Below are 24,805 nucleotides of genomic sequence, written 5' to 3' on the forward strand. Positions count from 1 at the left end.
AACGAGCTGACTGTTTCTCCTGCTTTGCTCATATTCATAAAGTAAAAGTCCAGTGTAATCCAAGAACACGTATGTGTGGAAAAATTATATTTTAATTTTCAAGTTTATTTGATCATTTGGATAAAACCCTCAATAGGCTTCTTTAATTACAATTCATATTCACATTTCTTAATCCTGTGCCCCAGATCAGACTGGTGAATATTTGTGAACATGCAGCACTCTCCTCTAAAGCTAGAAACCAAAGGGAGAACCTTAAAATGTGCAATGTCATCCTAGTTTGCTCTATAACAATGAATGGGGCTCTGACACTGTGAGGCCATAAAATCTTGTATAATTGTAATTTCTTACACCAAAATGAGTGTTTTATATCTTTATATCGTGTTAGGAGGTACACTACACTGCTACTGTAGATTATGGGGTTAGCCAGGAAACGCATTTCTGCCAGTGGCTCAAAGTAATTTGATTAATTTTTGAGTTTGTAAAGTGATGTTTGCATAAATTCCAATGTTTGTAGTTGTAAATCAGGATTTGTAAACCAAAAAAAAAAATCTGCATGAGAAATTCAAGTTTGTATGTAATAAATTGTGCTGGGGAGTAAGTCAAATGTACAAATCTTGAATTTCTCATGCAGATTTATTTTACAGGTTTACAAAGGTTAATTTACTACTACAAACTTTGGAATAATAATTAAACATTACTTTACAAGCTCTAAATTTTTTTGAGCCTGACTCAGGGGATAAATCATTCCAGCAGCTTGCTCATGGTGCTTTTTTTGTAAAAACAAAGTTCTGTTAAACTAAAATGAATTTCCAATCAAACAAAGGTCATGTGATACAGTTATAGTCTGTCAGGTGTACTCATAACATACACTGTATAACACTGATGTCTTTCTTTTTTTTCCTAATTTATTTTCTTAATTTACAAAACTACCATGTACCTGCTAGGTCTGATAACAAATGTTGATGCATATGAGTTTATTATATTCAGTAATATCCCATCATTTACACTGAAGTCAATAACCTATACCTGGTGCTGGTGAATATGCGTTGTGGGATATCAATCAGGACATGAAGCATGTACAAACCATCTATGGAAGACTTTAGTAACCATGTTGGTCCCATACAGGCCTCATGTTGTAGTCAAACCATCATTTTGACCTTTGGCCTATCAGACAGAATATGTCAATACTGCATGTAAATAGGTATCAATAAACCTATTATTTAACATTCATGAAGCTTATTATCATTTATAATCATGCAGTTGCTGTGTTTTACTATTTTATACAAACCAATTGTGTAAAGTATTCGGTTAATTTTTCCAATAAATTTTATGAGCATTTTATTCTTGGTTCACTGTATAAAGTACCACCTTCTATAGTGCATCAGCATTCATTAAAACTACTTTTACTACTAGCCTTCCTGTTACAAAACTATACCAATAAAGTAACTTCAAACTTATTTGAAACCTTTACTTATTACTCATTACTATCAACACTATTAATTAAGTGTTGGGGTCTAACAAAGCCACATTGCAACTCATTTATTTGCAATTTATTGGCTCACAGTCTGCCATATAATAGTCATTTGAATAATAAGATATTGAGACACAGTCCTCCATCCTCGCCACAGTATTACTGTAACCTGTTGTTTTTGTGAATAGTTGAGTTGCACCATGAACTATGAACTATCCATAAAGTCAGTCTAAAAACTTAGAGACACACACACACACACACACACACACACACCACACACACACACACCACACACACACACACACACACACACACACACACACACACACACACACTCACACAATCGAACACTAAGGACAAATGTGTTTAGAGGAGGGACACCTCTGAAAAAATTTGAATTGTCAATGACAATGCTGCCCTCTAGTGGTTATAGTGGCCAACAACAGTTTCATTGCATGGCTACTTCAAATCCTGTGGGCCCACTACTGAAATCACACATGTATTTTAAATCAAATAACTTATTTGTCAGTCTGTTGTGTGTTTGTTAATGTTCTGTTTGTTGTGATTTAGGGTTATGAAAAGGCTGAACTCGCAGAGGACTGCAGAGCAAGCAAGTGCCTCAGGGCCGCAGATCCTCAGGGGCCCTGAAGGACCCATAGTCAGTATATATCAGATGGTTTGAGAAAGGCAATTGATAATAGCCTCGAGTCCTGGTTTAATACCTGCCTTGACTACCTTTCTTACTTAATCAATGTCCCAGTCTTAAATTTACATTGTAGAAATGACCACAATCACAGCTCAGTAGAGGCCCAGAACATTTCTTTTCCCAAGCAGGCCACATGAAGGGAGGGTTTACAAATGGATTGTGGTCAACATGGCCTGCAGCCATTTTCATGAAGATGGGGGAAAGTGTTGTGCTGGAGGAGGATTTCCAAAACCTGGCAACAGATCTATTAGTAAATTATTTACTAACCATAAATAAAGACATAATTCATGGGTGGATTGTGACAAAATTGGCCCCTGGGGTCAGACATATAAAAGTCACTTACCCCTCCACCCCTCCTACATAGCAACTGTAGGAGCTCAGTCAGTTAGGCTGAAAAGAGTAATAAAGTAATGTAAAGTAAAGTAGCTATGTGGATGTTTTGGTCTCTTTGTGCCAAATTTGTGATGCTTGAAGACGTTTTATATCTCTTTGTAGGTGTTTTACATCTCGTTGTGGCGGTTTTGAATGATTTGCATTGTAGTTGTTTAGTGTCTCTGTCGTCATTTTACATCTGTTTGTGATTGTTTGGTACCTGTTTGTGGTTGATTTGTGACTCATTTCGGGCATTTCATCTCTTTCTTGGATATTTTGCAGGTGAAGATCAGGGGCCCCTAGCCTGTGGGTATAGGACCATTCAGTACATGCATTGATTACAGCAATAAACCCATTTATAAATTGTGCCTGATCAGAGAGTTGCTAATACTAAATTAAGAAGGCTTAATGATAATAACCCTTACCCCTCATATCCATATAGTGCCTTGCAGCCACATCTCTGCACGAGCCTCTATGGCTCATTATACTCTGACGTCACATGAACGGCTAGCAGGAAGTATGTAGTTAACAACAAAAATATGGACTACATGAAATGATACAAACTATTCAGACAGCCAATGACAGTAAACAGATGTAGGCAAACGAGCACTTGGAGGTTAGCATGCGATGTCACCCTTTGAGACCCAGGTGACAACTCTAAGCTCCGCCCAGCTGGAGGCGAGAGGAGGCTGTCGGAATGATAGACCACTGTGGGAAGTCAGTCTGAAGGCTACCGTGTGGCTCTCTGTTATGGACAGTGTCTTTACAACACTACGTTTTGTTTTGTATGATGATTTTGCCTCTTTTACGTTTCCGGATTTTGTTTACGTTCGCTCGGACCGTCTTTTTCAGTCGACAATGCTCGGTATCATCAGTTGGTCGGTGTTGACAGTTTAACTAACGGCTCGGTGATTCAGTAGCTTAGGAATATTTTTTTTTTCTTCGCCAAACTGGAAATACTTTATGGAAAAGCGAAAACTTCCCTAACATTTACATGTTTCTTTTCAGTCAACTCGTCGTAATTGTCCTGGACTCGTCGTAGTTTATTTTGTTGGTGCGGGACAGACTTGATATTTTACATCGAGCCTAGAGCTTTTCACTGAACTTGTGTATTGACTACTGGCTATGGGCTAGCTAGAACTTCATCAATACATCTCAATGTTTAAAGAGTGTGTTGAAGTGAAAGTGAAAGACTGATTAACGTTACCTCTACTTTACAACATGCGAAGACAACAAACATGTGGACTCTTTGCTGACCCATCGTTGAGGCTACAGATATGCTTTTAACGGCGTGATTCAGGTAAGTGTTGTTATATTATGCGCACACCAGGTTACATAAGCTCTGTTATAATTGTGAATTGGTACGAAAACACTTCAACTGTGTTAGCAGTATTGCCTTTATTAAAACTCTTTCTGACTGGTTATGTGTGGCTACAAAACAAAACATGGTAGCCCCACAAACCTTTTTTTTTTTTTTTTTTTTTTTTTTTTTTAAACATGATACTCCATAATGAAGAAAATCAGGCCCCAATGATGAGGTTGTCAGTGGTCTTCCTCTGTTTTGCCCACTGAAGCAGAAGAAGCCATGTTTTCCAACATCACAACATCACCCCCTACAGTCAACCTGCCCTGAAAGACTCGCTGTACCATGAATGATAATGGCCAGGCCTTTATGTAATAAGCCTATACAAAGTACCCAATTATATAACAGAAGTTGTGCACATTGATCTCATAATGTAGACAAATTGGATAATCTTGGAGTATTGCAGCTTGACAAGCCTCTCATCATGTCACACAGTGTCTCCGTATGGCTCAATAATTTATACTTGAAGGGAACTCAACCTTGTTTGAGATACACCACTGAGATGTGTGTTCCTAATGCATATCTGGATTAAAGGGATGACTCACGCCTTCGTGCTCCACTCCAGTCATAAAGTTAGATCCAGCAGACAGGGAGTTCAAATTTAACCAGGGTTTATATACCATGCAGTGCTGCCTCACATATTTATATTTTTATACCACAACTGAAGTTGCTGTCAGTCAAGTCTCATAACTGCATGTGTGCGCATGTGTGTACCATTTTAGGCTATGATCCATTACAGCCCAGACAGTGCAAAGCGCCATGGCATCAACGCGCCAGTACACATTAGGATAAGGCATGACTGATTGCCCTTAGTGTAAGTGAGATGGACACTCCCCTGTTCTCCCAGTGTTTGGGTGGGGTTGCATTTACACACACACACAAATGCAAATCTATGTGTGTGTTTCTCACACACCTGTTGGCAGGGGTCCTGGAACACCACCTTGGCTGAGGGTGTGTTTACTATCTGATTTCCCTCAACAACAGCTGAATGTCTCCACTGTGCACCTGCCTGCTAAAGACCCCCCAAACTGCAGTTCAGTATGTGGTTTTTCCAGACTGTGTGTGCCCTAACTGTCACCGTCGGTGCTCTTGGTAATCTAGCTATGTGTGAAGATACATGTTATACACGTTACCCTGTGCATAGTAGTCATTCCAAGTAGTGCCCATGAAGGGCAGCCTTGAGGTCAGATAAGATGTTAAAGTGCGCTTGTATATGTGTAAAAGGGACTACTTACAGCACAAAGAAGTGTTGAGTCATTCGTATGACAATGCTAGAAATCACAGACTGAGGGACTCAGTGTAGAGCAAGGCGAGTGATGTATAATGTCTGTGAAGATTCTCAGTCATGCAGGTCATGGTGATCCAAGAGGAGCTGAATCAAGGGCATCTGGACTTGGTTGTAGATACTTGAAAACATTTCACCTCACATTGAAGAGGCTTATTCATTTATGAATGGAACTTGCTCTCGATTCAGCTCTTCTTGGATGAGTGATGTATAGCTCTTCAGACTGTCAGACATGAGCAGTTTGCAGTCATCCTTTCCACTGTAGGTGTTTTATTTACTGTCGTTTTTCAGATTTCATTATTGGAATAAAACAGACATGGCGAACCTCTCACCGATTCCCGTTCTTTCCTGTATTTTTTCTGACCTTAACAACTGATGGATCTAAAATGCCCAGAGATTAGGTCATTCAATATAATACACTGTAGTTATAGTTTTGTGCATGTTTTCATGTGTGTGGGGTTGTGGTGTTGTGCTCAGAGCCTAGGCACTTGATTTGACTTTGACTTTTCTCTGATCCTCTCTGCCCTCTTCTCTCTCCGTATGAGGCCTATCATTAGAGCTATACTTAGCCACGCTTATCAGTTCCGTCGTTCCCTCGGTAAGACCACAGATGTTTAAAATCTTTTAATAGCTCAGCATGTTGTGTGTGAGGAGTGTAGACACAGGATCTCAGATACACTGACACAGGTTCAGAAATTGACAGGCACTTGGGGCAAAAATGCCCTTCAGAAATCAGAAAATGCTCTTGGAATTAAAAAAAACAAGATTGCTCTAATATATTGCAGTACTCTTTGCATGTTACCTATTCATATTTTACTTTATTTTACTTTCTTGTGTCTGTGAGATGACTGTGGTATCCTTGTCAAGGTGATTGTTTATAGTGCATTTGGGTGAGAAACATAACTCTTTGATGATATCAGGCTGTGGGTTGTATACAGCTGAGGATTTCTATTCTGTCCTTTCAGAAAGCAATAATACAACATGGAATAAATTGAATGCATGGGAGTGTTTTTGTCTATGTAAAAATACCTCTGTTCTTTTGCTCCACATAGTATTTACACAGGTGTCATTATAAAGACAATGCGGGGTGGTAGCAGCAGCTGTGTGGCATCATTGGTTTGATAATGGCATTTATTGTCAGGATACAATGAGCAGTTTCTGAAAATGTCAGAACTCTGTTTCAACAAAGACATTTTGGCTTTCAGTAGCAGGAAAGTCTAGATAGCTCAGTTCTGGCCATGACAGTGAGACAGCAAGTCAGTATGCACATTACCAGGACCCTGACAGTGAAGCAGCTAAATGGAATTCCTCCATCATTACCTTTATTATTTATACCTTTGCTTTTCTTACAGTGACATGTCAAAATGTGATATGTCTTTAGTGTAAATTGTCTCCTGTTGACTGTGCAATTTGCCATTCTACAATATATCTTGATGTATGGCAGTCATCTGCTCAGTTGAAGAATAATGTGTATGATCAAACGCTTACATGCTACACTCACATACACTGTAGTAAGTATGTGGGTGTAGGGTGTGATCACAGGCTGTGTTTGAGTGACATCCTCGGCTGCATAGGTACCTGAGTAGAGGCCCCATTAGCCATAAGTGAAAATACCTGAGTGGGTGTGCGTGAGGAGAAGTGACTGAGAGAAAAGGATCATTCACATTACACAGATATGTCACAAGTTCATTCCATGTCATTGCTGTAATGATTTGCTATTGACAGTACTTTATATGATGTTTGAAATGCATGCTATAGCTATAGGAGGAGTATGTCTCGTCAGGTGTCTGTACCTGCCAGCATGTCACCTGTCAATGTGGCTCTATTTATGTGACAGATATAGAGTACGTGTTTCTTTAGTTTCAGGTAATGTAACTGCATTAAGCTTGAACCACCCCCCAGGTTGCAGGGTCACTCTCATTAAAACCTTTAAGTCTTCTTCAATAATCCTCCGAGGCTTTGAGTCATGTGATATTATAGAATCCTTGGCCCTGTTTAGACCCGGCAGTAACATGCGTCTCAGGTGATCCGATCAAAAGTGGACAGCTCTAAGTTCAGGTGTGAATGCATCCAAGGGAAATTGAGGAGTCATTATCCGATCACTTAGACCACTTACGGAGGTAGTCTGGGCTGCATATGGCCACGTTCTTACAGGAATGTAAACGCAAATGTGTCCTCAATGCCACATCGAAGGACTGTCTACTCAGCTGGCTTCCTCTGCCACAGTCTTGTCCCGCCACAGTTTCATTATGAACCAAAAGTATTTTACTATATTAAGTGTCTAAAACCTTTCATTGTAGAGAGCTGTGCACAGTGCATAGATGCGCTCAGCCCCTCCTTGCCCCGCTTTCTTGCTCTTTCTCTCTCACACACACACATTGATAACAGATCCTGTCTGTCATAGTCAGACTAGCTAAAAACAACAACACATTTGGTCTTTGCAAACAGAGATGATGTACAGTTGGGTCCAAAAGTCTGAGACCACTTTTCCATTTTCAGTGTTTGTCTTTGGGATCAGACATTTCGACAAAGAATGTGCTGGAGACTGTGTTGTGTGTTTTGAGGGTCAGAGTTTGCTTTCAACCTATATGCACAAACACTGCTAAGTCATTCTGTGTGACCTGCTTCGGTTTGCATGCTTCTGTTCAAAATAGGTGTTTTTCTCAGGCATGATGGCTTGTTTCCAGTGCAAGGCTCTGGTTATAAAAGGTTTCCGAGTGTGATCGTACTCATGTTACTGCACGAGTTTCACTTGGCAGACGTCTTTTATGGTGTTGAGTGGGTCAGCCAGTGGCATGTCATTGCTGCTGCTAAACTTTCATTTGGCCCCAGAAATACTTTAACTTATAGTATTATTTTATATGCGATATATCTTTGTGATACACTTGTAATGTTGAAGCTCTGGATCTGATGGATGAGGTGAGACTAGTGACATTTGACTCTAATGTCGTTGCAAAAACAAATACTGTCCCAAATGTCACCTGCACAGACATGGTAGTTGATATTCAAATACTGTGTTTGCATGGCAGGCTGGACTGCAGCATCATCTTGCATCACCATATAATGGATTTCGTTGTGTTATTTTGGCCTTCTCTTTTCAAAGCAATTTAAACAGCAGGGGTATATGTAGCCATAGCCACCACCAGTGAATATTGAGTCAGTTTATCTCAGAGGGCTTCTAACGTTAAAAGAAAGGCTATGCCATTGTCCCAGCCACTCTTGGATAGGTTCCATTCCAGTTTCATCAGTTGACCTAATAGCACTACACTGTGTGGAAAAACTGGACACAAAGGCATGGACGTTAACCACCAACTGTGGCCTGATTTGATGTAAGGATGCCTTGTTCTCTCTGGCCTCATGTCAGACTGTTTTCTAGCTACTGTACAAAAATGTCCTGCCTAAGGAAACAGTGGAGATTGGGGGAAGCGTTTGTTAAGAGAGACAGCCTGATAGAGTGAGTGGAGAGGAAGGAGGCACAGGAAAAGAGTGAAGTTGGGCACAGAGGAAGTTGACCTAATAGCAGTGTATTGTCCATTCACAAAGGATAAATCCGACAGGAACATGATTAAAAACTTACTATTTACACTGTTTCATATTCAGGGTTCATTTCATGTCAGGTTCATTCACTTAAAGCCACATGGCTCACCTCTAAAGACAGGGCCTGTGTTTTGCACTGTAACATGTGGCGATAAGGAATGAGTCAGAGTTAGCTGGAGATGTTTCAAATGAACTCACTTGTCCGTGTGAGGAGAAGCTTTTGATACAGCAGAGAAAATGATATCATTGTAGTGGTCTCACTTGGGTGAAGTCAGCTGAAGTGGCCATGAACTCTGAGTCCTGGTTACTGTATAAATGTTTGTGTGGTTGTGTGCATAGCATATTCATATACGTGCCTGTACTTGAAAAACATGAAACCTATGTTTGATGTGATATTACGCTTCATAAAAATATTGTCATGCTTTCATTCATTTAGTGTTTGTGTTCTCATGAAGCAATAATTCTATTATTTTCAATGAATTCTGTGCTGCAGATGAGGTTGTTCAGTAAAGTGACGTCACACATCCACTTGGCCAGTGACAGGGTGGAGTTCCTCACAGTCATGTTGCATGTGCATACACTCCTTGTTGACAAGGTTGGCCTTAGGATATTTTGAGTTGAAACCAAGGCTGTATTCATGATAATAGAAAAAATTGTTGATAAAACTTGTTATTTCTTTAATTATTGTTTTCATTTTGCACTTTTCAAGGTGATATCTTCACATTGGTAATTTTGTCTGAACAAAATATTAAAAGAAAGGAAAATTAATAGATTTAAAGTGATAAAGAGGAAGAATTGTTGATTTTTGGAGCAGACAAATCTTGGTGATTGGAAGCGAGCTAGATGACATAAAAAAGTCTTTATGACCTTTGGTTGTTGTAATTGTCTTCAAGTGAAGCCAGAGTATGCTTTTATATTTTAAAACGCAAATAATGGATTTTTTTTTTTTTTTTTTAATTAAAAAAGGTTGATCCTCTTATTTTGTGTAATGTTACTTACTATATGGCTAAGCTAGTTAACAAGTAATACGATTTAAAAGGGGCTGTCAAATGCACTGTAGTCCTCTCAGAGTGTGGTTCAAATGAAGGTCACATCAGAGGGAGCAGACAGTGACATGTCTGTCTAAGCATGCTGTACACATGCACACATACACTTAAAAACTGTAGATGCAGCTAGGTGTTAGGAGAAATGTGATTATGATGATGGGAGTGTGGACATCTGGGCTACTATAACAGTGAAGATGATTTGATTTATTTCAGTCCTACCAAGACGTCTATTGCTCAGCATCACACCTCGGAAAGAGTGCAGCAGAATTATTCTTATGGATGAGTCAAGGCAGATGAGGAAGACTTTTTTTGTGTTGTGACCAGTTGGTAGCATGACTAATTTTTTGTTCAGACTTCATTTTCTACGTAATATAGTGACGTAGATGTAGAACAGCCAATTTTAATTGAAGTAGCTACATGATAGAAGCGATACATAAAAAAATATAAAAGATGAATGGGTCTTTTGAAAGCCTGTGTTTTAGCATTTAATCCTGTTGCTAATGTAATGTTGGTTGCATGCTGTGATTTATAAAGGTATGCGATACCGCAGGCTCTTATAAACGGGAAATATTGAGGAACTGGCAATGCTTGTATGGTTTTACTGCCGGCACTTAGCAGAAAACGGTTGACTGAGTGGAACCAGTATGATGTCAAGCATGAAATGAGAAGGGGAAATTGAATTCACACTGAATATTTACGATAACCACGACAAATTCCTCTTTACTGGAGTCACTTTTCATGTGCAGCTGAGTGCTAGGAAGGATCTGTTTTCCTTTATTATCCCCTCTGGTAATCTCATGACATTAGGCCAGTACCATGCACACTGAAAATTGCTACTTAAGCTTGTAGATACATTTTCTTGTGTCGGAAGGATTACGTGGCTTTAGTCTTTAGGCTGTGTACTATTGTACCAAATGATCAGACTTTTCTTGCTGTAGATAATCTATTTTGTACTGGAAATGAGTCTTTGTAATGTTTCTTCCTTTCTTCTGTTGGTTTACTTTCCTAAAAGCATAATTTTTCCTCTCCTGTCCTCCCTGCTTCTCTTGCAGCGCAATGGGTGGGGCTCCTGAAAGATGCCCTATCAAATATTAACTGCACCCATGAAAGCTCTGTTCTCTTCAACCACACGCCCATCGGCACACACCACACAAGCGTCACATTTCACATACACACTGGCACACATGCAAGGAGAGAGAGAGCCAGGCAGCAGGCAGATCGACCTCTGAAGAGCGTCTTCCTGTTCTATTGCCCGCTACCGTACTTTCAGTTTAGCTGATGGAGGAAGCAAAGTAAAGAGTGGCTTGGCAACTTGGTGTAGCTCTTATCTTAGTAATTGACTCTGGGATGGAAATGACTGGACAAGTCAACTTTAGTCACTGAGTTAAGGTAATACTTTCTAATGTACTTTTTATACAAGCAAAGACACTGCACTGTATACATAGTACTTTATATAGCAGGTTGCCAAACCTTAACTTTCTCCACTTACACTGTATCTACTCACTCTTTCCAATGTTGCTATCTGTCATTTGATCTACCACAGTTAGTATACAGCATTACCAAACCCTCTGTACTGTCTCATTGGATTAGCATCACTTAGCATCAGTGTAGCTCAGCCTAGTATTGCTTTCACTCAATACACATTAGCCCAGCATCAGTGTTGCTTTCATCCCTGTCTCATTCTATTAGCCTCCTCTAATGGCACTCTGTTAATCTCTTCAGGGAGAGAGCTATGGGCCACTACCTCCCTGTCCAGATGACTGGCCTAGTTATTACTCCACTGAGACATAGGACTCCGTCAATATATGTAAATGAGTCTGCAGTTTGGTTCATTAGGGAGTGAGATAGTCATCTCTGCATTTGATCCTAAGATTATACTTATTGTGCCTTCATCCATTCCCAAATCAGATAAAAAGCATTAGGCCTGTTTTTTAAAAATGGATCTGTCTGGTGGTTGGTTAACACAAGCCCTTGGATTTGTTTAGACTCTTCACTGACAAGAGTGAAACTGCTCTGAGATAGTGGTTATGTGGTTGTGTGTGTTTGGTCTGATCCATTGCTCTTTACAACAAATGTCTTGGTGTCTTAGAGAAGAGCCACTTGGATGACATATTAGACTCTTCATATGGGTTATTTAACTATTGATCCATGTAATTAATTGGTTCTGCATAATGAAAAACAGATTTACCAAGAAGGCAGAAAGATTTCAAAAGAAAGAGGGAGGTACAGAGGAGTTCTACATTGCAGCTGTTTTCCAAATCATGCCAAGAACAAACAAGTGCCAGAAGAGAGATTTCATCTTTTCTTTTTTCAACCCTCTTGTTCCTCCCTCCTTCTTTTCCCCAACGTATCTTCTCTTCCTCAGTTCTGCTCTTTATGTACGTTAACCACAATCCACATGGATTTAATTGCTCAGACATAATAAATTCAAAAGAAAAAGTGCTTTGCTTTTTGAGTCTGACTGAAGCAACTTTGTCTTTGTTTTTTTTTAACCTCTGCAGTTACAAACATGCATGATACACTGCTGTCGTGTTTAGGAAGCTGTTCCTCTACACAGGAAATGGTTAAACCACAGCGAATCTACCACTGTAAAGACAAAATAGTTAAAACCACTGCAGATTTTTTTATGGTTGTAGCAACTTTCAGAGTCTTGTAATGGCATGATGAAGTTTATGTTTGAAAAATGACACAGTCCCAAATAAAACTGGGTTCTATTTGTTGCTTTCAGCCCATTCATCTTATAGTTGCTTTAAATAAAGTTACTTCAAATAGTGCTAACAATACTGACACTGTGTATGTGTATGAATCCCAGGAAGTTCATATCCTCTTTGGCCATATCCTTCTCTGGGCTTTCCACAGTCTGAATAAAGTCAAATAAAAAAAACCGTCCTTAATCTTTCAGAATTGAAGGAAAGATAAAAGAGGAGAGATGGATATAGCCAGCCATGCTGCTATGTTGAGAAATAGTGCTGTTGCTCTGTAATGATAGGGAGCTATGAGCACTGGGAGATGGGGACAGGCTGGCTGTAGGGAGGAACAGCAGGATGGGAGATTTGCTGTGTGTAGTAGAGCGCTTCCATTCATGCGTAGCTCCAATGACCCAATAGATCATAGCCCTCAGGCTGTCGCATCCTATCTGCATCCATCCTGTTACTCCTGAAGAATGCATCTCTGTAGTGTGTGTACATGTGCGGTCCAAAAGTGAAAACTTTGCCAGAAGAGTAATGAATGACCTTACTCTTGCAGATCCAATTTTTCAGCCTTCCCGCATCTCTGCCAGGTGCTGTCTGTCTGGCTGTCCTCTGAGTCGGAAATGAAGAAAGGGCAAATAACCTCCCTGGAAGTCATACAGGAAGCTCCCATTTTTCTGTACTACAGAGTGAAAGAGAAGATGTCATCTCACTTTCCTGCTCATTTCACACTCAGGGATTGCTGCTGAGATGCTGAGTTGCAGGTCTAGCAGAAGATCTCTCTGTGGGAAAAGTCTGCTGGGAGTCTTGTCTGTCTCTCCCATTCTAATTCTATTTAGCAATAACTGTCTGTCTCTGCGTCTGTTTCCCTTTCTCTCTTTTTATCCTTCTCATTCCCTTCCATGCTTGTTGTTTCTCTTTCCTTGTGTGGTTTTTAGTCTCTCTTGATTGAGAATGAATCCATGGAGAAACCGTACATACACAGTGGATTATAACAGATGTAAATCTTGGCTGTTAATCTGATCCGCATGAGACAAAATCTAGAGAATAGTGAGGTTCTGGGACATTGAGAAAAAACTATTTTTTTTGCTGTTGACCCATTCTCAGAGCAATAAAGATTTCAGGCCAGGAAACTAAAGTTAAATTTAATTATTTACAGTCTCTCCTCAGACCTCCATGTCATACCAGGTAAAAATGAGCCCAACAGCACTAAGGCTTGTCAGAGGGTTTATCCTGTCATGGCAGTGTACATTTCCTTTTCTGTAACATTAGATTTTCATTATATATAGAAGTATGATTATAACCCCGACTTTAGTTGGACTGAACTCTTTTCATTACATTTTTCATCCCTTCACACTATCATTGTTTCATATGTTGTTTACTATACAGTGGAGAGCCACAGAAAAGACACTGTTGGCCTTGGTCTACATATGGTTTATTGCAGGCCTTGTACTGGCAGTGAGTGAAGCTCTGGGATATTTATTTACAGTATTATACTGTGGGGGGAGGGGCAGGCCTTCAGATATGAGCGTTTGACAGATGGCCTGAACGGTTTACTGCCCTACCTCTGAATATGTGTCAGTTCAGTGAGGATCTTGTTTATTTTTGATCCTCTTCAGCTGACCTGTGTCTTTGTATTAGTATTGGGAATAGGGCTGGCCATATTGTATTTGTAGCACTGAGCAACAGAACCTTTCATTTACTAAAATTTGGCAAAGACTGTCAGATTCTTTTTCTTGTTTTCTAATTCTTTGACAAGATATTTACTGATTCAAACAATCATTTTGTGAGAAATTTTTCATTTAAGCAAAGTGCATGTATGATGGTTATGTTAATAATACCCTGATGCACATGGCATTTTTAGCTTATTTTGTTAAATTAAAGCACATGTTTGTAGGCAAATTTGTTTGTACTCTTGTCCTCTTGTTTCTGGCGTTGGTACCAAAACGTGGCTATTGAGTGGGCACCAATATTAAAAAAATAGATACAGGCAGGCAATACCCAGCTTAGACCTGACCTGTGATGATGCAATATTATTAGGCTACTTATTTTACATTAGAAAATATAAATGCACTGTTTGAGGTGGAATAGTAGTTCTCAACCAGTTTACCAAGGCACCATGTTTTGCTGTAGGGACAATTGAGGTGAATCTAGAGAAAGTCATTTTCAGATAGAAATGTTAATGAATATTTTGAGATCCAATGACATTTCTTTTGTCTATCAATAGGTTATTTGGATTCTTCAACTTCTCTTTTATAATCATAGTAATTATTCTTTAACTTCTCTTTTATAATCATAGTAATTAGTAACTTTATGAGCATCTGTTAAATGAAAGATAAATTAATTTCTCGTATTTTTAATAATAATAATAAATAAAAATAATAACATAGCTGTGCAGACAGAAATCCTCCAGTGTCTGGGTGATGAGTGAGATGACCCAGATGATTTAACATTTGCCACAGCAGTGTGTGAATTTGCTGATATGTCATAGCAATGTGTCACTCTGGATATGAATGAAACTTGAGAGGTTCTGGGGCCATTGACAGTAGCGAAAACCTCTAATCTAATTGCTACCCATTGAACACACATAGACACACAAAAGCTACCACCCCCTCCCTGAGGCAAAGAGGCTTTGGTTTCCCTGCTTGCACACGCTGACCTGATTTTGTGTGTGTGTAGCTGTGTGTTTTTGTGTGTGTACGCCTGTGTGTTTATGAAGCAGATTAGGATTGTGGCATTGCCAGACACTTCTGTGGAGAGTGGTGAGTATGTCTGTTTGATTGTGGACACGTGTGTCTGTGCATGGGAATGTGGGGCAGTGTGGTACAGGTTTTTTTTTTTTTTTTTTTTTTTTTTTTCTCCAGAAGAGGAGACCCACATTGTAACACAATTCCCCTCCCCCTACCCTTCAAAAGTTGAGTGGATTATTGCTCCAGTATCTGCCTTTGTATCTTTGTGCCAGTTTGTCAAGGGATCCACTCATATGGGTGTAACTGCTTGATCTGCTGTCGAGCAACAACACAGCAGACGTTTCTTAAATGTTAATTAGTAGTTAGGAATATTAATATTATTTGATGCAACTTTTCATTTCATAATCTTCCAGCACCAGGCAGATGGATGTAACGCGTAGGTGCACCACCAACACATGTACACTTCTCACATGGCTGATTGGAATTGAATGAATCTAACAATGAGTGAAAGGAAACAGCCCTATGTTCTTCCCAACATTGGCATTACATGGTGAACATCCTCCATTCACTATTCATTGTGCTGGCCATCTTCCCAGCACTGGTTTTCCCTTGCCCCCCAGGCGTTGTCTATCCGTTTGCCCATTCTTTTGTTGGCCAGGAGTGTTGGCGCCATATCCTTCCACTGCCAGTTACCGGTCATGTCATGTGTTTGCTCCTTTAATTTACCCTTAAATATTAAGGGTTTATGTATATGTTACATGTGTATTACTTGATTTTAAATACATCATAACGAGTGCACAATTAATTTTGTATGTTTTTGCTGTATGTTCTGAATAGAGTCATTTACTTAGAGTCTACGTACTTACATCAGATGTGTGACTGAAATTTGTGGCTATTAAGTCGTGTACCAGTTGCATTAAGATAGAGACTCATTTAGCATTTATGTCTCTCGTGTGGTGATATGAAAGCATCCAGACAGACTTGCCGTGACAAAGTCTCAAGTCACCCTCTAAGCCTGCCAGATTAATCCCTAATGCTCCTCACAGTCAGTGATCTTTGAAAAGGAGACACACATGCAACCACTGCAACAGGTGGACAGCACTACCCTTGGTATTATTACTGTCTTCCATCATTACTGATGAGGAGATTTGTGTTTGTGTGTGTGTGTGTGTGTGTGTGTGTGTGTGTGTGTGTGTGTGTGTGTGTCTCACTTACAATTGACTTTTGCTTTCACACAATATGTAAAAGGACGTTCCATATTAGTGTTTTTTGATGTCATCGACAGGAAAAAAAACACTGTACTACAGTACATTCACTCACATATACTCAAAGTAAGTTATTAGTATTAGTGTTATGTAGAAAAGGCTTAGAGAATGTACAATACAGTAGGATGGTACAGCATAGTCCGAACAAACAGTATTAAGTCAAGATGAAGATGATACATACAGTACAAAAAACTTGTATAGGGTATAGAGTGTATAGAGAGTTACTGGTTTGAGTTGTTTTATTGTTTTATTTGACATCTCCAGCTTAATGTATTGTTATAAAAGCTACACAACGGCATTAATGAAGAGTTTTAAAAGACTGAATCAGCTTATAAACCTGTTGGTCAAATCATGTATACTTAAATCTAATCATCTCTTATCCTTCCCCCAGTTGTGCATGCATGCCCCTCCATGCCTTTGTTGGCATCTAATGGAAGAAAAAGCACCGATCAGGTCCACCATGGTATCCAGACTGCCTAAGTTCGGTGGACGCTCCTCGACTGGTGGCGCCAGCCCAGTTTCCAATGGTTCCACTCAGCCAACGACCACTGCCCAGGATGGTAAGACCACTCCTCCAGGAACACGCCCAAATGGCGTGATCCATGCGTCTCCTTTCTCCCTGAAATGGAGGAGAGATGAAGGGATGACCCACTCCAGCCCTACCACCCCCACTACCCCAGGGGATGGAGGTGAAGACAAGGCTCAGACGCAGTTTCCCTCATTGGCAAAGGAGGTAAAGAATGGATCTCCAGGGACGCCAAAGATGCGAAGATCAGGCACTTTAATGGTTGCCGTATCTAGCCCCAAGGCCATCCCCAAGCAATCCTCAAAGATGAGTCCCAAAGTAGGGACCAAGCTTGGCCAAAGCTCACTTAATGGAGGTCCTAAAATGGGTAATAATGGCTCAGGCATTCCTGCCCGAACAGGGTCCGATTCCCGCCTTGTGCGGCCAAGGTTAGGCTCCAGCTCTCCCAGAAGCAGCTCTCAAGACAGCCTGTCCCAGTCCAGTGACAGCCTGAAGACCTTAGCACTGGACAACATGGTGCGTTCGAACAGCTTCACTCACTTCAAGCAGATTCCCTCGCCCACAAGCCAGCCCATGACACGGTCCTTCTCCTTTAACCGGGCTGTGGAGCTGGCCAAACCTCTAGCCAACACTCAGCTCCGGCCTCCTCGGAGTAATTTCCTCAAACCCCCTCAGTTGAGCAATGGAAGAGTGGGCTTAGCACTTGGAGGCCTGAATGGCAGTCTGGGAGGTTCAGGAGGTCTAGTTGGAGGACTTGGAGGACTTCAGTACAGCAGAACTCCTCCAACTGCCTCCTCGCTGCCTACTCCCTCGATTCCTCCAGCACCCACTACTCCCAGTGCTCTGAAGAAGCCTCTGCTCCCGAGTTGTGTGCTTACCAAGTCACTGGGCAGCAGTGGGGGGTCTTTGGGCTACAGGCTGGCTCGATCTGGGCAGGCCAAGCAGCAGAAGCCTCTTTTTCCAGGCAGGGTCAAGGGGGATATCAGACCTTCAGCTGCCCCTGAGTGTGGAGAACTATTAGGGATAACAATAGACACTGAGCTGACGAGTGAGGCTGAAAAAGCAGACTTTCACAGTGACAGTGATGGAAGCTCTGGAGCTAGAGGAGGAAAAGGAGGAGGAAGTGGTGTGCTTAGGCAGCTCTCTGGCCAGGCGGCCGGCGAGACTCTGGAGGATATGTCCTTATCTTCTGCCTCGTCTCTAGACAGAGCCGACACCAGTGAAGAGTTTTTAGACGACTTTGACAGTGTGGGAGATGTGCTCAGTGATGGGGACATGCCTGACAACAGGAAAAGTGGCACCACTACCCAAACCTGCCTACACAACTTTCTCAATGAGACCATTGACTGGGACACGATAGATCTAGCAGGTAAATAAAGTGGATTGAAAGGATATTCAACTAAATTTTTTATGTCACATTTGTGCCAGTTGTTCAGCCCTGAGTTTATATATTGTATCTTTTGCAGTACATGAAGAAGAAAGCCCTATGCAGGACTCAGAGGGGCCGCTGGTGCTGTGTCCAGTGCGAGGTGTTGCCCCCCACGCTTCATCTGTGGAGCTGTCACCCTCCAACAGCTCTGGTGGAACTTACATGTGGGACGAGGAGGGTCTTGAGCCCCTTGGAGGACCTGGGACTCATCCATTAGACAGTTATGATGATTCAGAGCTCAACAGTATGGTAAGTCCCACTTCCAGCTATTGACACAAACGTGTACAATGGAAAAAAACATAGCCTTTTTTAGTTTGTCAGTTCTAAAATCTGGTCCTCCTTAAAACAATTTTGGATTTCAGAGAAAAGAAAACTAGAGGAAAAAGATTAACCATCTTAAACTCACTGATATTGAGAAAATGAGTTATACCTCAGCTAAACATACTGATATGAACTAAATATGATACCAGTTTACTGAATTAAGTAATAGCTTTTTAAAGAAAAATAAGCTTTAACAGTGGTAAATATTCTGTTGATTGAATAATTGATGGTAAATCACTTAATAGCTTAAACTTGAATATGTTTTGAAGTGTAATTTCTCAATTCTTTCAAAACTGATGAGTAAGTAAGCACTCTTGTTGCAGCCCCTGCCAACAAGCCCTCCTGCCCTCCACTCCTCCCTTTATACCAACTGGCAGATTGATCTGTGGCATGTTTCAGAAACGGAAAGGGGTGGAGATAAGCCAAACCCCTTCAGCAATGACACAGTCAGTTAGGCTAAGAACTTCAGAGAACATTTAAAGCTGTTGCAGCTTAAACTGATTGAAAGTTGGCAAAGAATAAACTTGTGAGACTGAGAAGTGGTTTCATTTCCAAGTACAATAGATTTAGAAGAGAGAGAGAGAGAGAGAAAGAGAGAGTTTAGGAAGAAATGTAAAGCTTGTGAAACGAAAGATCTATTCTTCTTGTTCTACTTCTTGTAGTTGATGCATCCATGTTTGACAGGCCGTATACAGTAACACTGTTAGTGAGTAACTACCAATCGAAAAGACTTGGTATATTTGAAAAGTAGGTATATACACATTGTAATGCATTTTAACAGAAGATTAAATAATCAAACATTACATGACGCATGTCTTTGCATCATTATTTTTTCTGTTACGGAGTTGAATTTCCTTTAATACAGGGCCGACCTTACTCATCTAATATACTTTGAGGCCATTACCAAGCACATATGCTTTATTTCAAGACTTGAGGCTAATCTTCTGGTTACAGCTTGAGTCGCTTTGAGCATGACATACTGTACTCGCCTTGGTCCATTAATCAGTTTCACTTTTAAATCATTCCTCCTTGATGGTATAATTTGGGATTAATTGAGCAGAACAAAGGTTGAGAAGGAAAACAAAATTGTCTAAAGTTTCCTGCCAGCTCTCACCACCAGTTCCATGCCAGTGTCTCTCTCTCTTCCTGAGAGGAATGCTGACCTGGCCACCAACTGTGTGTTAATAGCATTGCTGGCCTTTGCTTCGGTTCTCTGTATTCCTGTACCATGGCACCTGATCTCAGGAATGCAATAATGATCTTAAAACGAGCTGGATTAGGAATTACATAATAAGCTTTGTGTTGTTTACTACTTTTACCATGTGATGTTGACACAGGGTTCATGCCACTAAAATGTAGCGTGCTTAACTTATAATAATGTAACTGTAGCAACTATAAATTCAATAAGAAAAGGAGGAGAGAGCAGTGTGTGTTGTGTGTTGTGTGCATGTTCTGTTTGTACGCGTTCACTGCTGCTGTCAGAACAAACACACGTGTTTTAGCCATGTGTATCTGATTAAGAGTCATTCAAGATGTCTTAAGGAGTGTGTGTGTGTGCGATGTGTGTGTGTGCGTGTGTGGGTGTGTGTGTGTGTGTGTGTGTGTGTGTGTTTACATGTCTATGTAGTAGATCATGACCTCATGTTGAATGGCTGCCAAAGTAATCTTGAACAGGGTCTCTTTCCGAACACATGCAGTGTGGGTAATGATAACTCTTTGTGAGGTACAAGTCTGTGGGAAGAGAAGAGGAGAATAGCACTAGTCCTTGGTGTGAGAGAGGGGAAGGCCTGAAGGAGGAGACAGAGGGAAAAAATACGTAAAGGGTAGAACAGAGAGAGAGAGACTCAGACTTAGATATTGCTGATGCGTGAAGATCAGCTCTATGGGGAATCTGCCTTTGAGATATTTAACTGAGCTGTTTGATTAGAGGAAATGGGCCCACTTACTGTAATTGGATGCATTGAGCTCATCCCACCCCTTTCTGCTTCTTCCTTTCCATGTGCTTGTCTCTCTCTCTCTTGCTCATTCTTCTCTTGTTCGCTGAGTAAATAGTTCCTCGTAATGAGGAGAAAGAAACCATGAATATAATCCTGTCACAAAGCAGTGTCTGTGTCCAAAATGATTAGTAATTCTTGGGGATTTATCCTGCATAATCTATGTGGTCTGTAAAGCCAAAGGCAACAATGTGTATTCCAGTTTGTTAGTACTTGAATGAAGTGCCCTTTGCTGCAGGACTGGTCTGAGAGAGTGAAGCCCTCTGCTCTGAGTTGAATGCTGGAGAAAAGGAAATGCAGGGTAATTAGGCCCATTCTTAATGGCATAAAAAAAAGAGTCAAAACATTCAATCATGACTAAAAAAAGAAAAAAACTCTCCTCTTTGGGAAGAATGCAACTGGTGTTTATAGCATATATGTTACCAAAACTCGCTATAGTTGTGTCTTGCTATTATGAGGGAGTAAATTAGATATTCAGCTCCCAGCTGGTTCACATTGCCACACTGCAGTGGCGAGCTCAGTCCACTTGGAGGCACTGTGTATCCTCAAGACAACACAATGTACGTGTGCTTGCTACTGCTCCTGGTTTGTGTGTGCCAGTATTTTTCTGGCTATATATGGCCCTATCTGCATTCATATGCCTCTGTGCAAAATCAAGGAGTGGGCTACCTGAGCTCATAATAACATTCCCATGATGCACCATGCAGCACGGTACAGTACCAGCTTTGCACAATTGGCATTGTGAAATGGAGGGCCACTTCTCATGGTGACTATTAATGTTTCCCCAGCCTCCCCACCAATTCATCACGCAGTGCAACAGCATCAGTAGATGTGAGCACAATTTATGTTTAAATGGTTTAAGTATTTGAGCGTACTTGAGATTACATATTTTATTTTGTCAGGCAACTCACAACCAATCATAAATGCACAGGATAAGGATAAGAGAGCTCACTCAGTAGGGGTTCTACTTATATGGGGATGGATACAATAATAGCAACACGTGTTCAACATAATACATATAATATAAGAATGAAATTCATGCTGTGGCTATAGTTTTTCTTGTGTCACTGGATTGTATTTTACTGCTAGGTGTCACTAATATCAATACAGTTACCACATATCTGGTACACCTAAGATATTATAAAATTGATGACAACATCACTATCACTATGGCTAATATAGTATTTATTGCAGTGTTATTATATTGCATCACATTATATTGACTTCCAGGTTTCATCTTTACATGATCTCAGTGTGGTGTAGTAAATTTATGAGTGGGAGCTGTTTCTTTAAGAACTGAATTTCTGATGAATTAATTAACTATGTGTTTTGGAGTTTCTCTCCTTAGAAGAAATATATTTCCCTTGAAATTACAGCCTAGCATCCTTCCTCACAGCATGCACCCTTGAATACGAAATGTTTACCTTTTCCTCTTTTATAATTCTTTAAGTTCTTATGCCTCCTTCTCCTCTCTTCCTGTTTTCTATCCAAACTCCTGGTGGTTCTGTAATCCAGTGGTTTCTCCCTTTGGCTGACTCTCCCCCCCTGATCTGTTTATTTTCCTCTAATTTTAGGCTTGTGTGGAGCCAGGTTGAGACAGGTCAGTTCATTAGTGTTTGAATGAGTGACTTGCTAAGGCCTTTTTTCTGAAGAGTGCTCAGCCATTTATGGAACATGCTGCCAGTGAGCCGGCTATGCTGTTGCATTAATGAAGCTTATAGCTCACCTGCTTTTGTTTGTCTTGATTTTGAATTGACAGGAGCAGCCCTTTAAGGTAAACAGTGGTTTTGTGTGTTCCTCTGTTGGTACATCCAGTGATTCCTTTAAAGACCATTGCACAAGCACAAGACACAAGTTTTTGCTTATAACGACAGTGGGTGAGTCATCCCCAAAATTACAGCCTGTACTTATATCAGCATCAGTCATGACTCGATTTGTTTCCAGCCACAATTGTGACCTGTTATTTTACTACAGATCATTACCACGCTGCTTTTTATAAGCATGCTGCCTTTTCCAACCGCTTTGTCTCTCAACTGGCTCTCACATAATGAAAATTTTAAACTGGCTGCTTATTGAGGTCCTTCTGAGATAGATAAAGACGATAACATATCAGATGTTGGCAAGATGAAAGCAAATCAACTCTTACTGACTAAAGATTGGGTTGCTTATGAATAATCTGTTTTTTGACCACAGAATTTACTTGCAGTGATTGGACATAATACTATCCTTAATAATTGAATGTATGTTTCTTACTTTAATGTTTTAGAGCAGAATTAAAGTAGAAAATTATTGATTGATTTCTGAGCATTGTCTCAAACTACAGTTTCCTTTTTAGACTGAATTTACAAAAATCTATCTTGATCTATTCTAGATCAAGTCCTAAAAAGGGTTAGAAAAAAAAAATGTTTTTAGTAATTTGTCAAAGGAGACATATTTTATTTTGAACTGTCAAAAAACTTTTCAAGGCAAGTTTCTGATGCATAATTTGTGCTCTTATATAAATGCATTATACTCCAATAGTGATTGTTTCAGTTCAGATCCAGTGAGCTGCAATACAGAGACAACACAGTAGATAATGTGCCACTGTCCAAATATTTTTCAGGACTGCACTGTAAATTATATCTGTAAGCAAGGGTACACTTTGAACATACAGTACATCCTGAGCACCAAATTAAATGGGAAAGATGAACCTGGGAAAAAGGTACTGCTGATTTGAGGGTTCTCTTTGCTCTCTCCTGCCATCACTCATTAAACAGTTAATGAAACAATTGCTCATCATGCCTCCTCCACACAGCCTTCGTTTCTTTCTCTGAATTTTTGCCTGTGCATAACTCAGCAGAAAACAAACTGTTTGTAAAACAGATATTGCCATTTCCTTATCAAATGTGGAGGAGAAAGGGTAACATTTTAACAGTTTAATATTTTAATATAACAGCAACATTATTTAAAACAAGTGGTACAAGTATGACCCTTTACTTCATTTCTTCTTTAAATTCTATGGTCAGGACTTTCATTCACCTCAACTCAAGTTGAGTTATTATTTGAAACAAGTTATAATTAGAGACAGTGAAAAGCTCTTATTCCTAATTTCCCAGCTTTGTAAGTATACTTTATCATATTGTAGTAAGACACACACTGCCCATTAGTTTCACAATAGTTTACTGCAGTTCAGGGATCATGATTCATTCCCTTTAATGGAAGGCTTTTATTGTGAAACATCTGCAAGTGTTGAATTTCATTATCCATAAGTGAACATTGAGAAATAACAGCAAAGTATAGGAAATAATCAATGATTCATTGATTCATTGTTTTTCTATTATTAAGAGACAGCACTATAGCATTATATACACATTTCATAAATGGTTTATAACACACTATAATGGAGTGTAAGTGTTTATTAATATATATGTCAACTATAACTCCTACTCCATCAGTGGAGGCCGGTATAAACAGATAATGAATGACAATATAGTGAAACACAGTTGTAATGTTATAAAATTATGTTAGTTATAATTGTTAATTGTTATAACTACATTATAGTGTAATAAATCATTAATTAAATGTTTACACAATGCTTATAAATGAAAAAGACTTTGCCACCAATTGCAATAATGCTGTAGAAAGACACAGTTTGACAAGTTTGCCATGTGAGCCATTACACAGTAGTGAATGTACTTAATTGGAACTGGTCTGTATTTGTTAAAAATTTTCAGTCCTTTCTAGTATTTGAATACCAGCTTTTATTTGACAATTTGCAGTACACTATTTTACTGTTATCTATAGTGAGCCCTCCCTTAAGCCTGTTTGACTCTATACTGACAAGGTGGTTATTAAAGCCAAGGTTGAAAGAACTGAAAGAAGAGAATAAAAGAAGAATCAATATTAAAAAGGAAGGCTTTTGTTTTAATTAAGCTTTTTCGGGTATTCTGTATTTTTCTTAATAAGCCCATAATTTGGTATCAGTCTCTGGATGTTTGGGCTCTCACCACACATACAGTACATCTAATTACACCCAATTATCCCTGTAAATGCCAATAAGACCTATAAAGCTTTTACAGTTGGTGTAATAGATTAAGATTATCCCACATTTTACACATTTTATAATGGGTG

At 39.8% G+C, this 24,805-nt stretch overlaps 1 protein-coding gene across 6 annotated transcripts in view; it reads left to right on the top strand.

The window, feature by feature from the left end:
• The first annotated feature begins 3,267 nt into the window (after positions 1–3,267).
• Positions 3,268–24,805, top strand: part of ccser2a (coiled-coil serine-rich protein 2a) — a 53,526-nt gene continuing 31,988 nt past the window's right edge. For 5 of the 6 annotated variants that reach the window (XM_056394907.1, XM_056394910.1, XM_056394912.1 and 2 more), the window contains exons 1-3: positions 3,268–3,849; positions 16,817–18,320; positions 18,418–18,629. In XM_056394907.1, coding sequence (XP_056250882.1) covers positions 16,823–18,320; positions 18,418–18,629 — 1,710 coding nt within the window. In that variant the 5' untranslated portion in view covers positions 3,268–3,849; positions 16,817–16,822. Of the gene's footprint in view, positions 3,850–11,061; positions 11,170–16,816; positions 18,321–18,417; positions 18,630–24,805 lie in introns of those variants that run through there. The other variant, XM_056394908.1, reaches the window with a different exon arrangement.

The sequence above is a fragment of the Seriola aureovittata genome, chromosome 14, assembly GCF_021018895.1.
Source record: "Seriola aureovittata isolate HTS-2021-v1 ecotype China chromosome 14, ASM2101889v1, whole genome shotgun sequence".
Classification (NCBI taxonomy): domain Eukaryota; kingdom Metazoa; phylum Chordata; class Actinopteri; order Carangiformes; family Carangidae; genus Seriola; species Seriola aureovittata.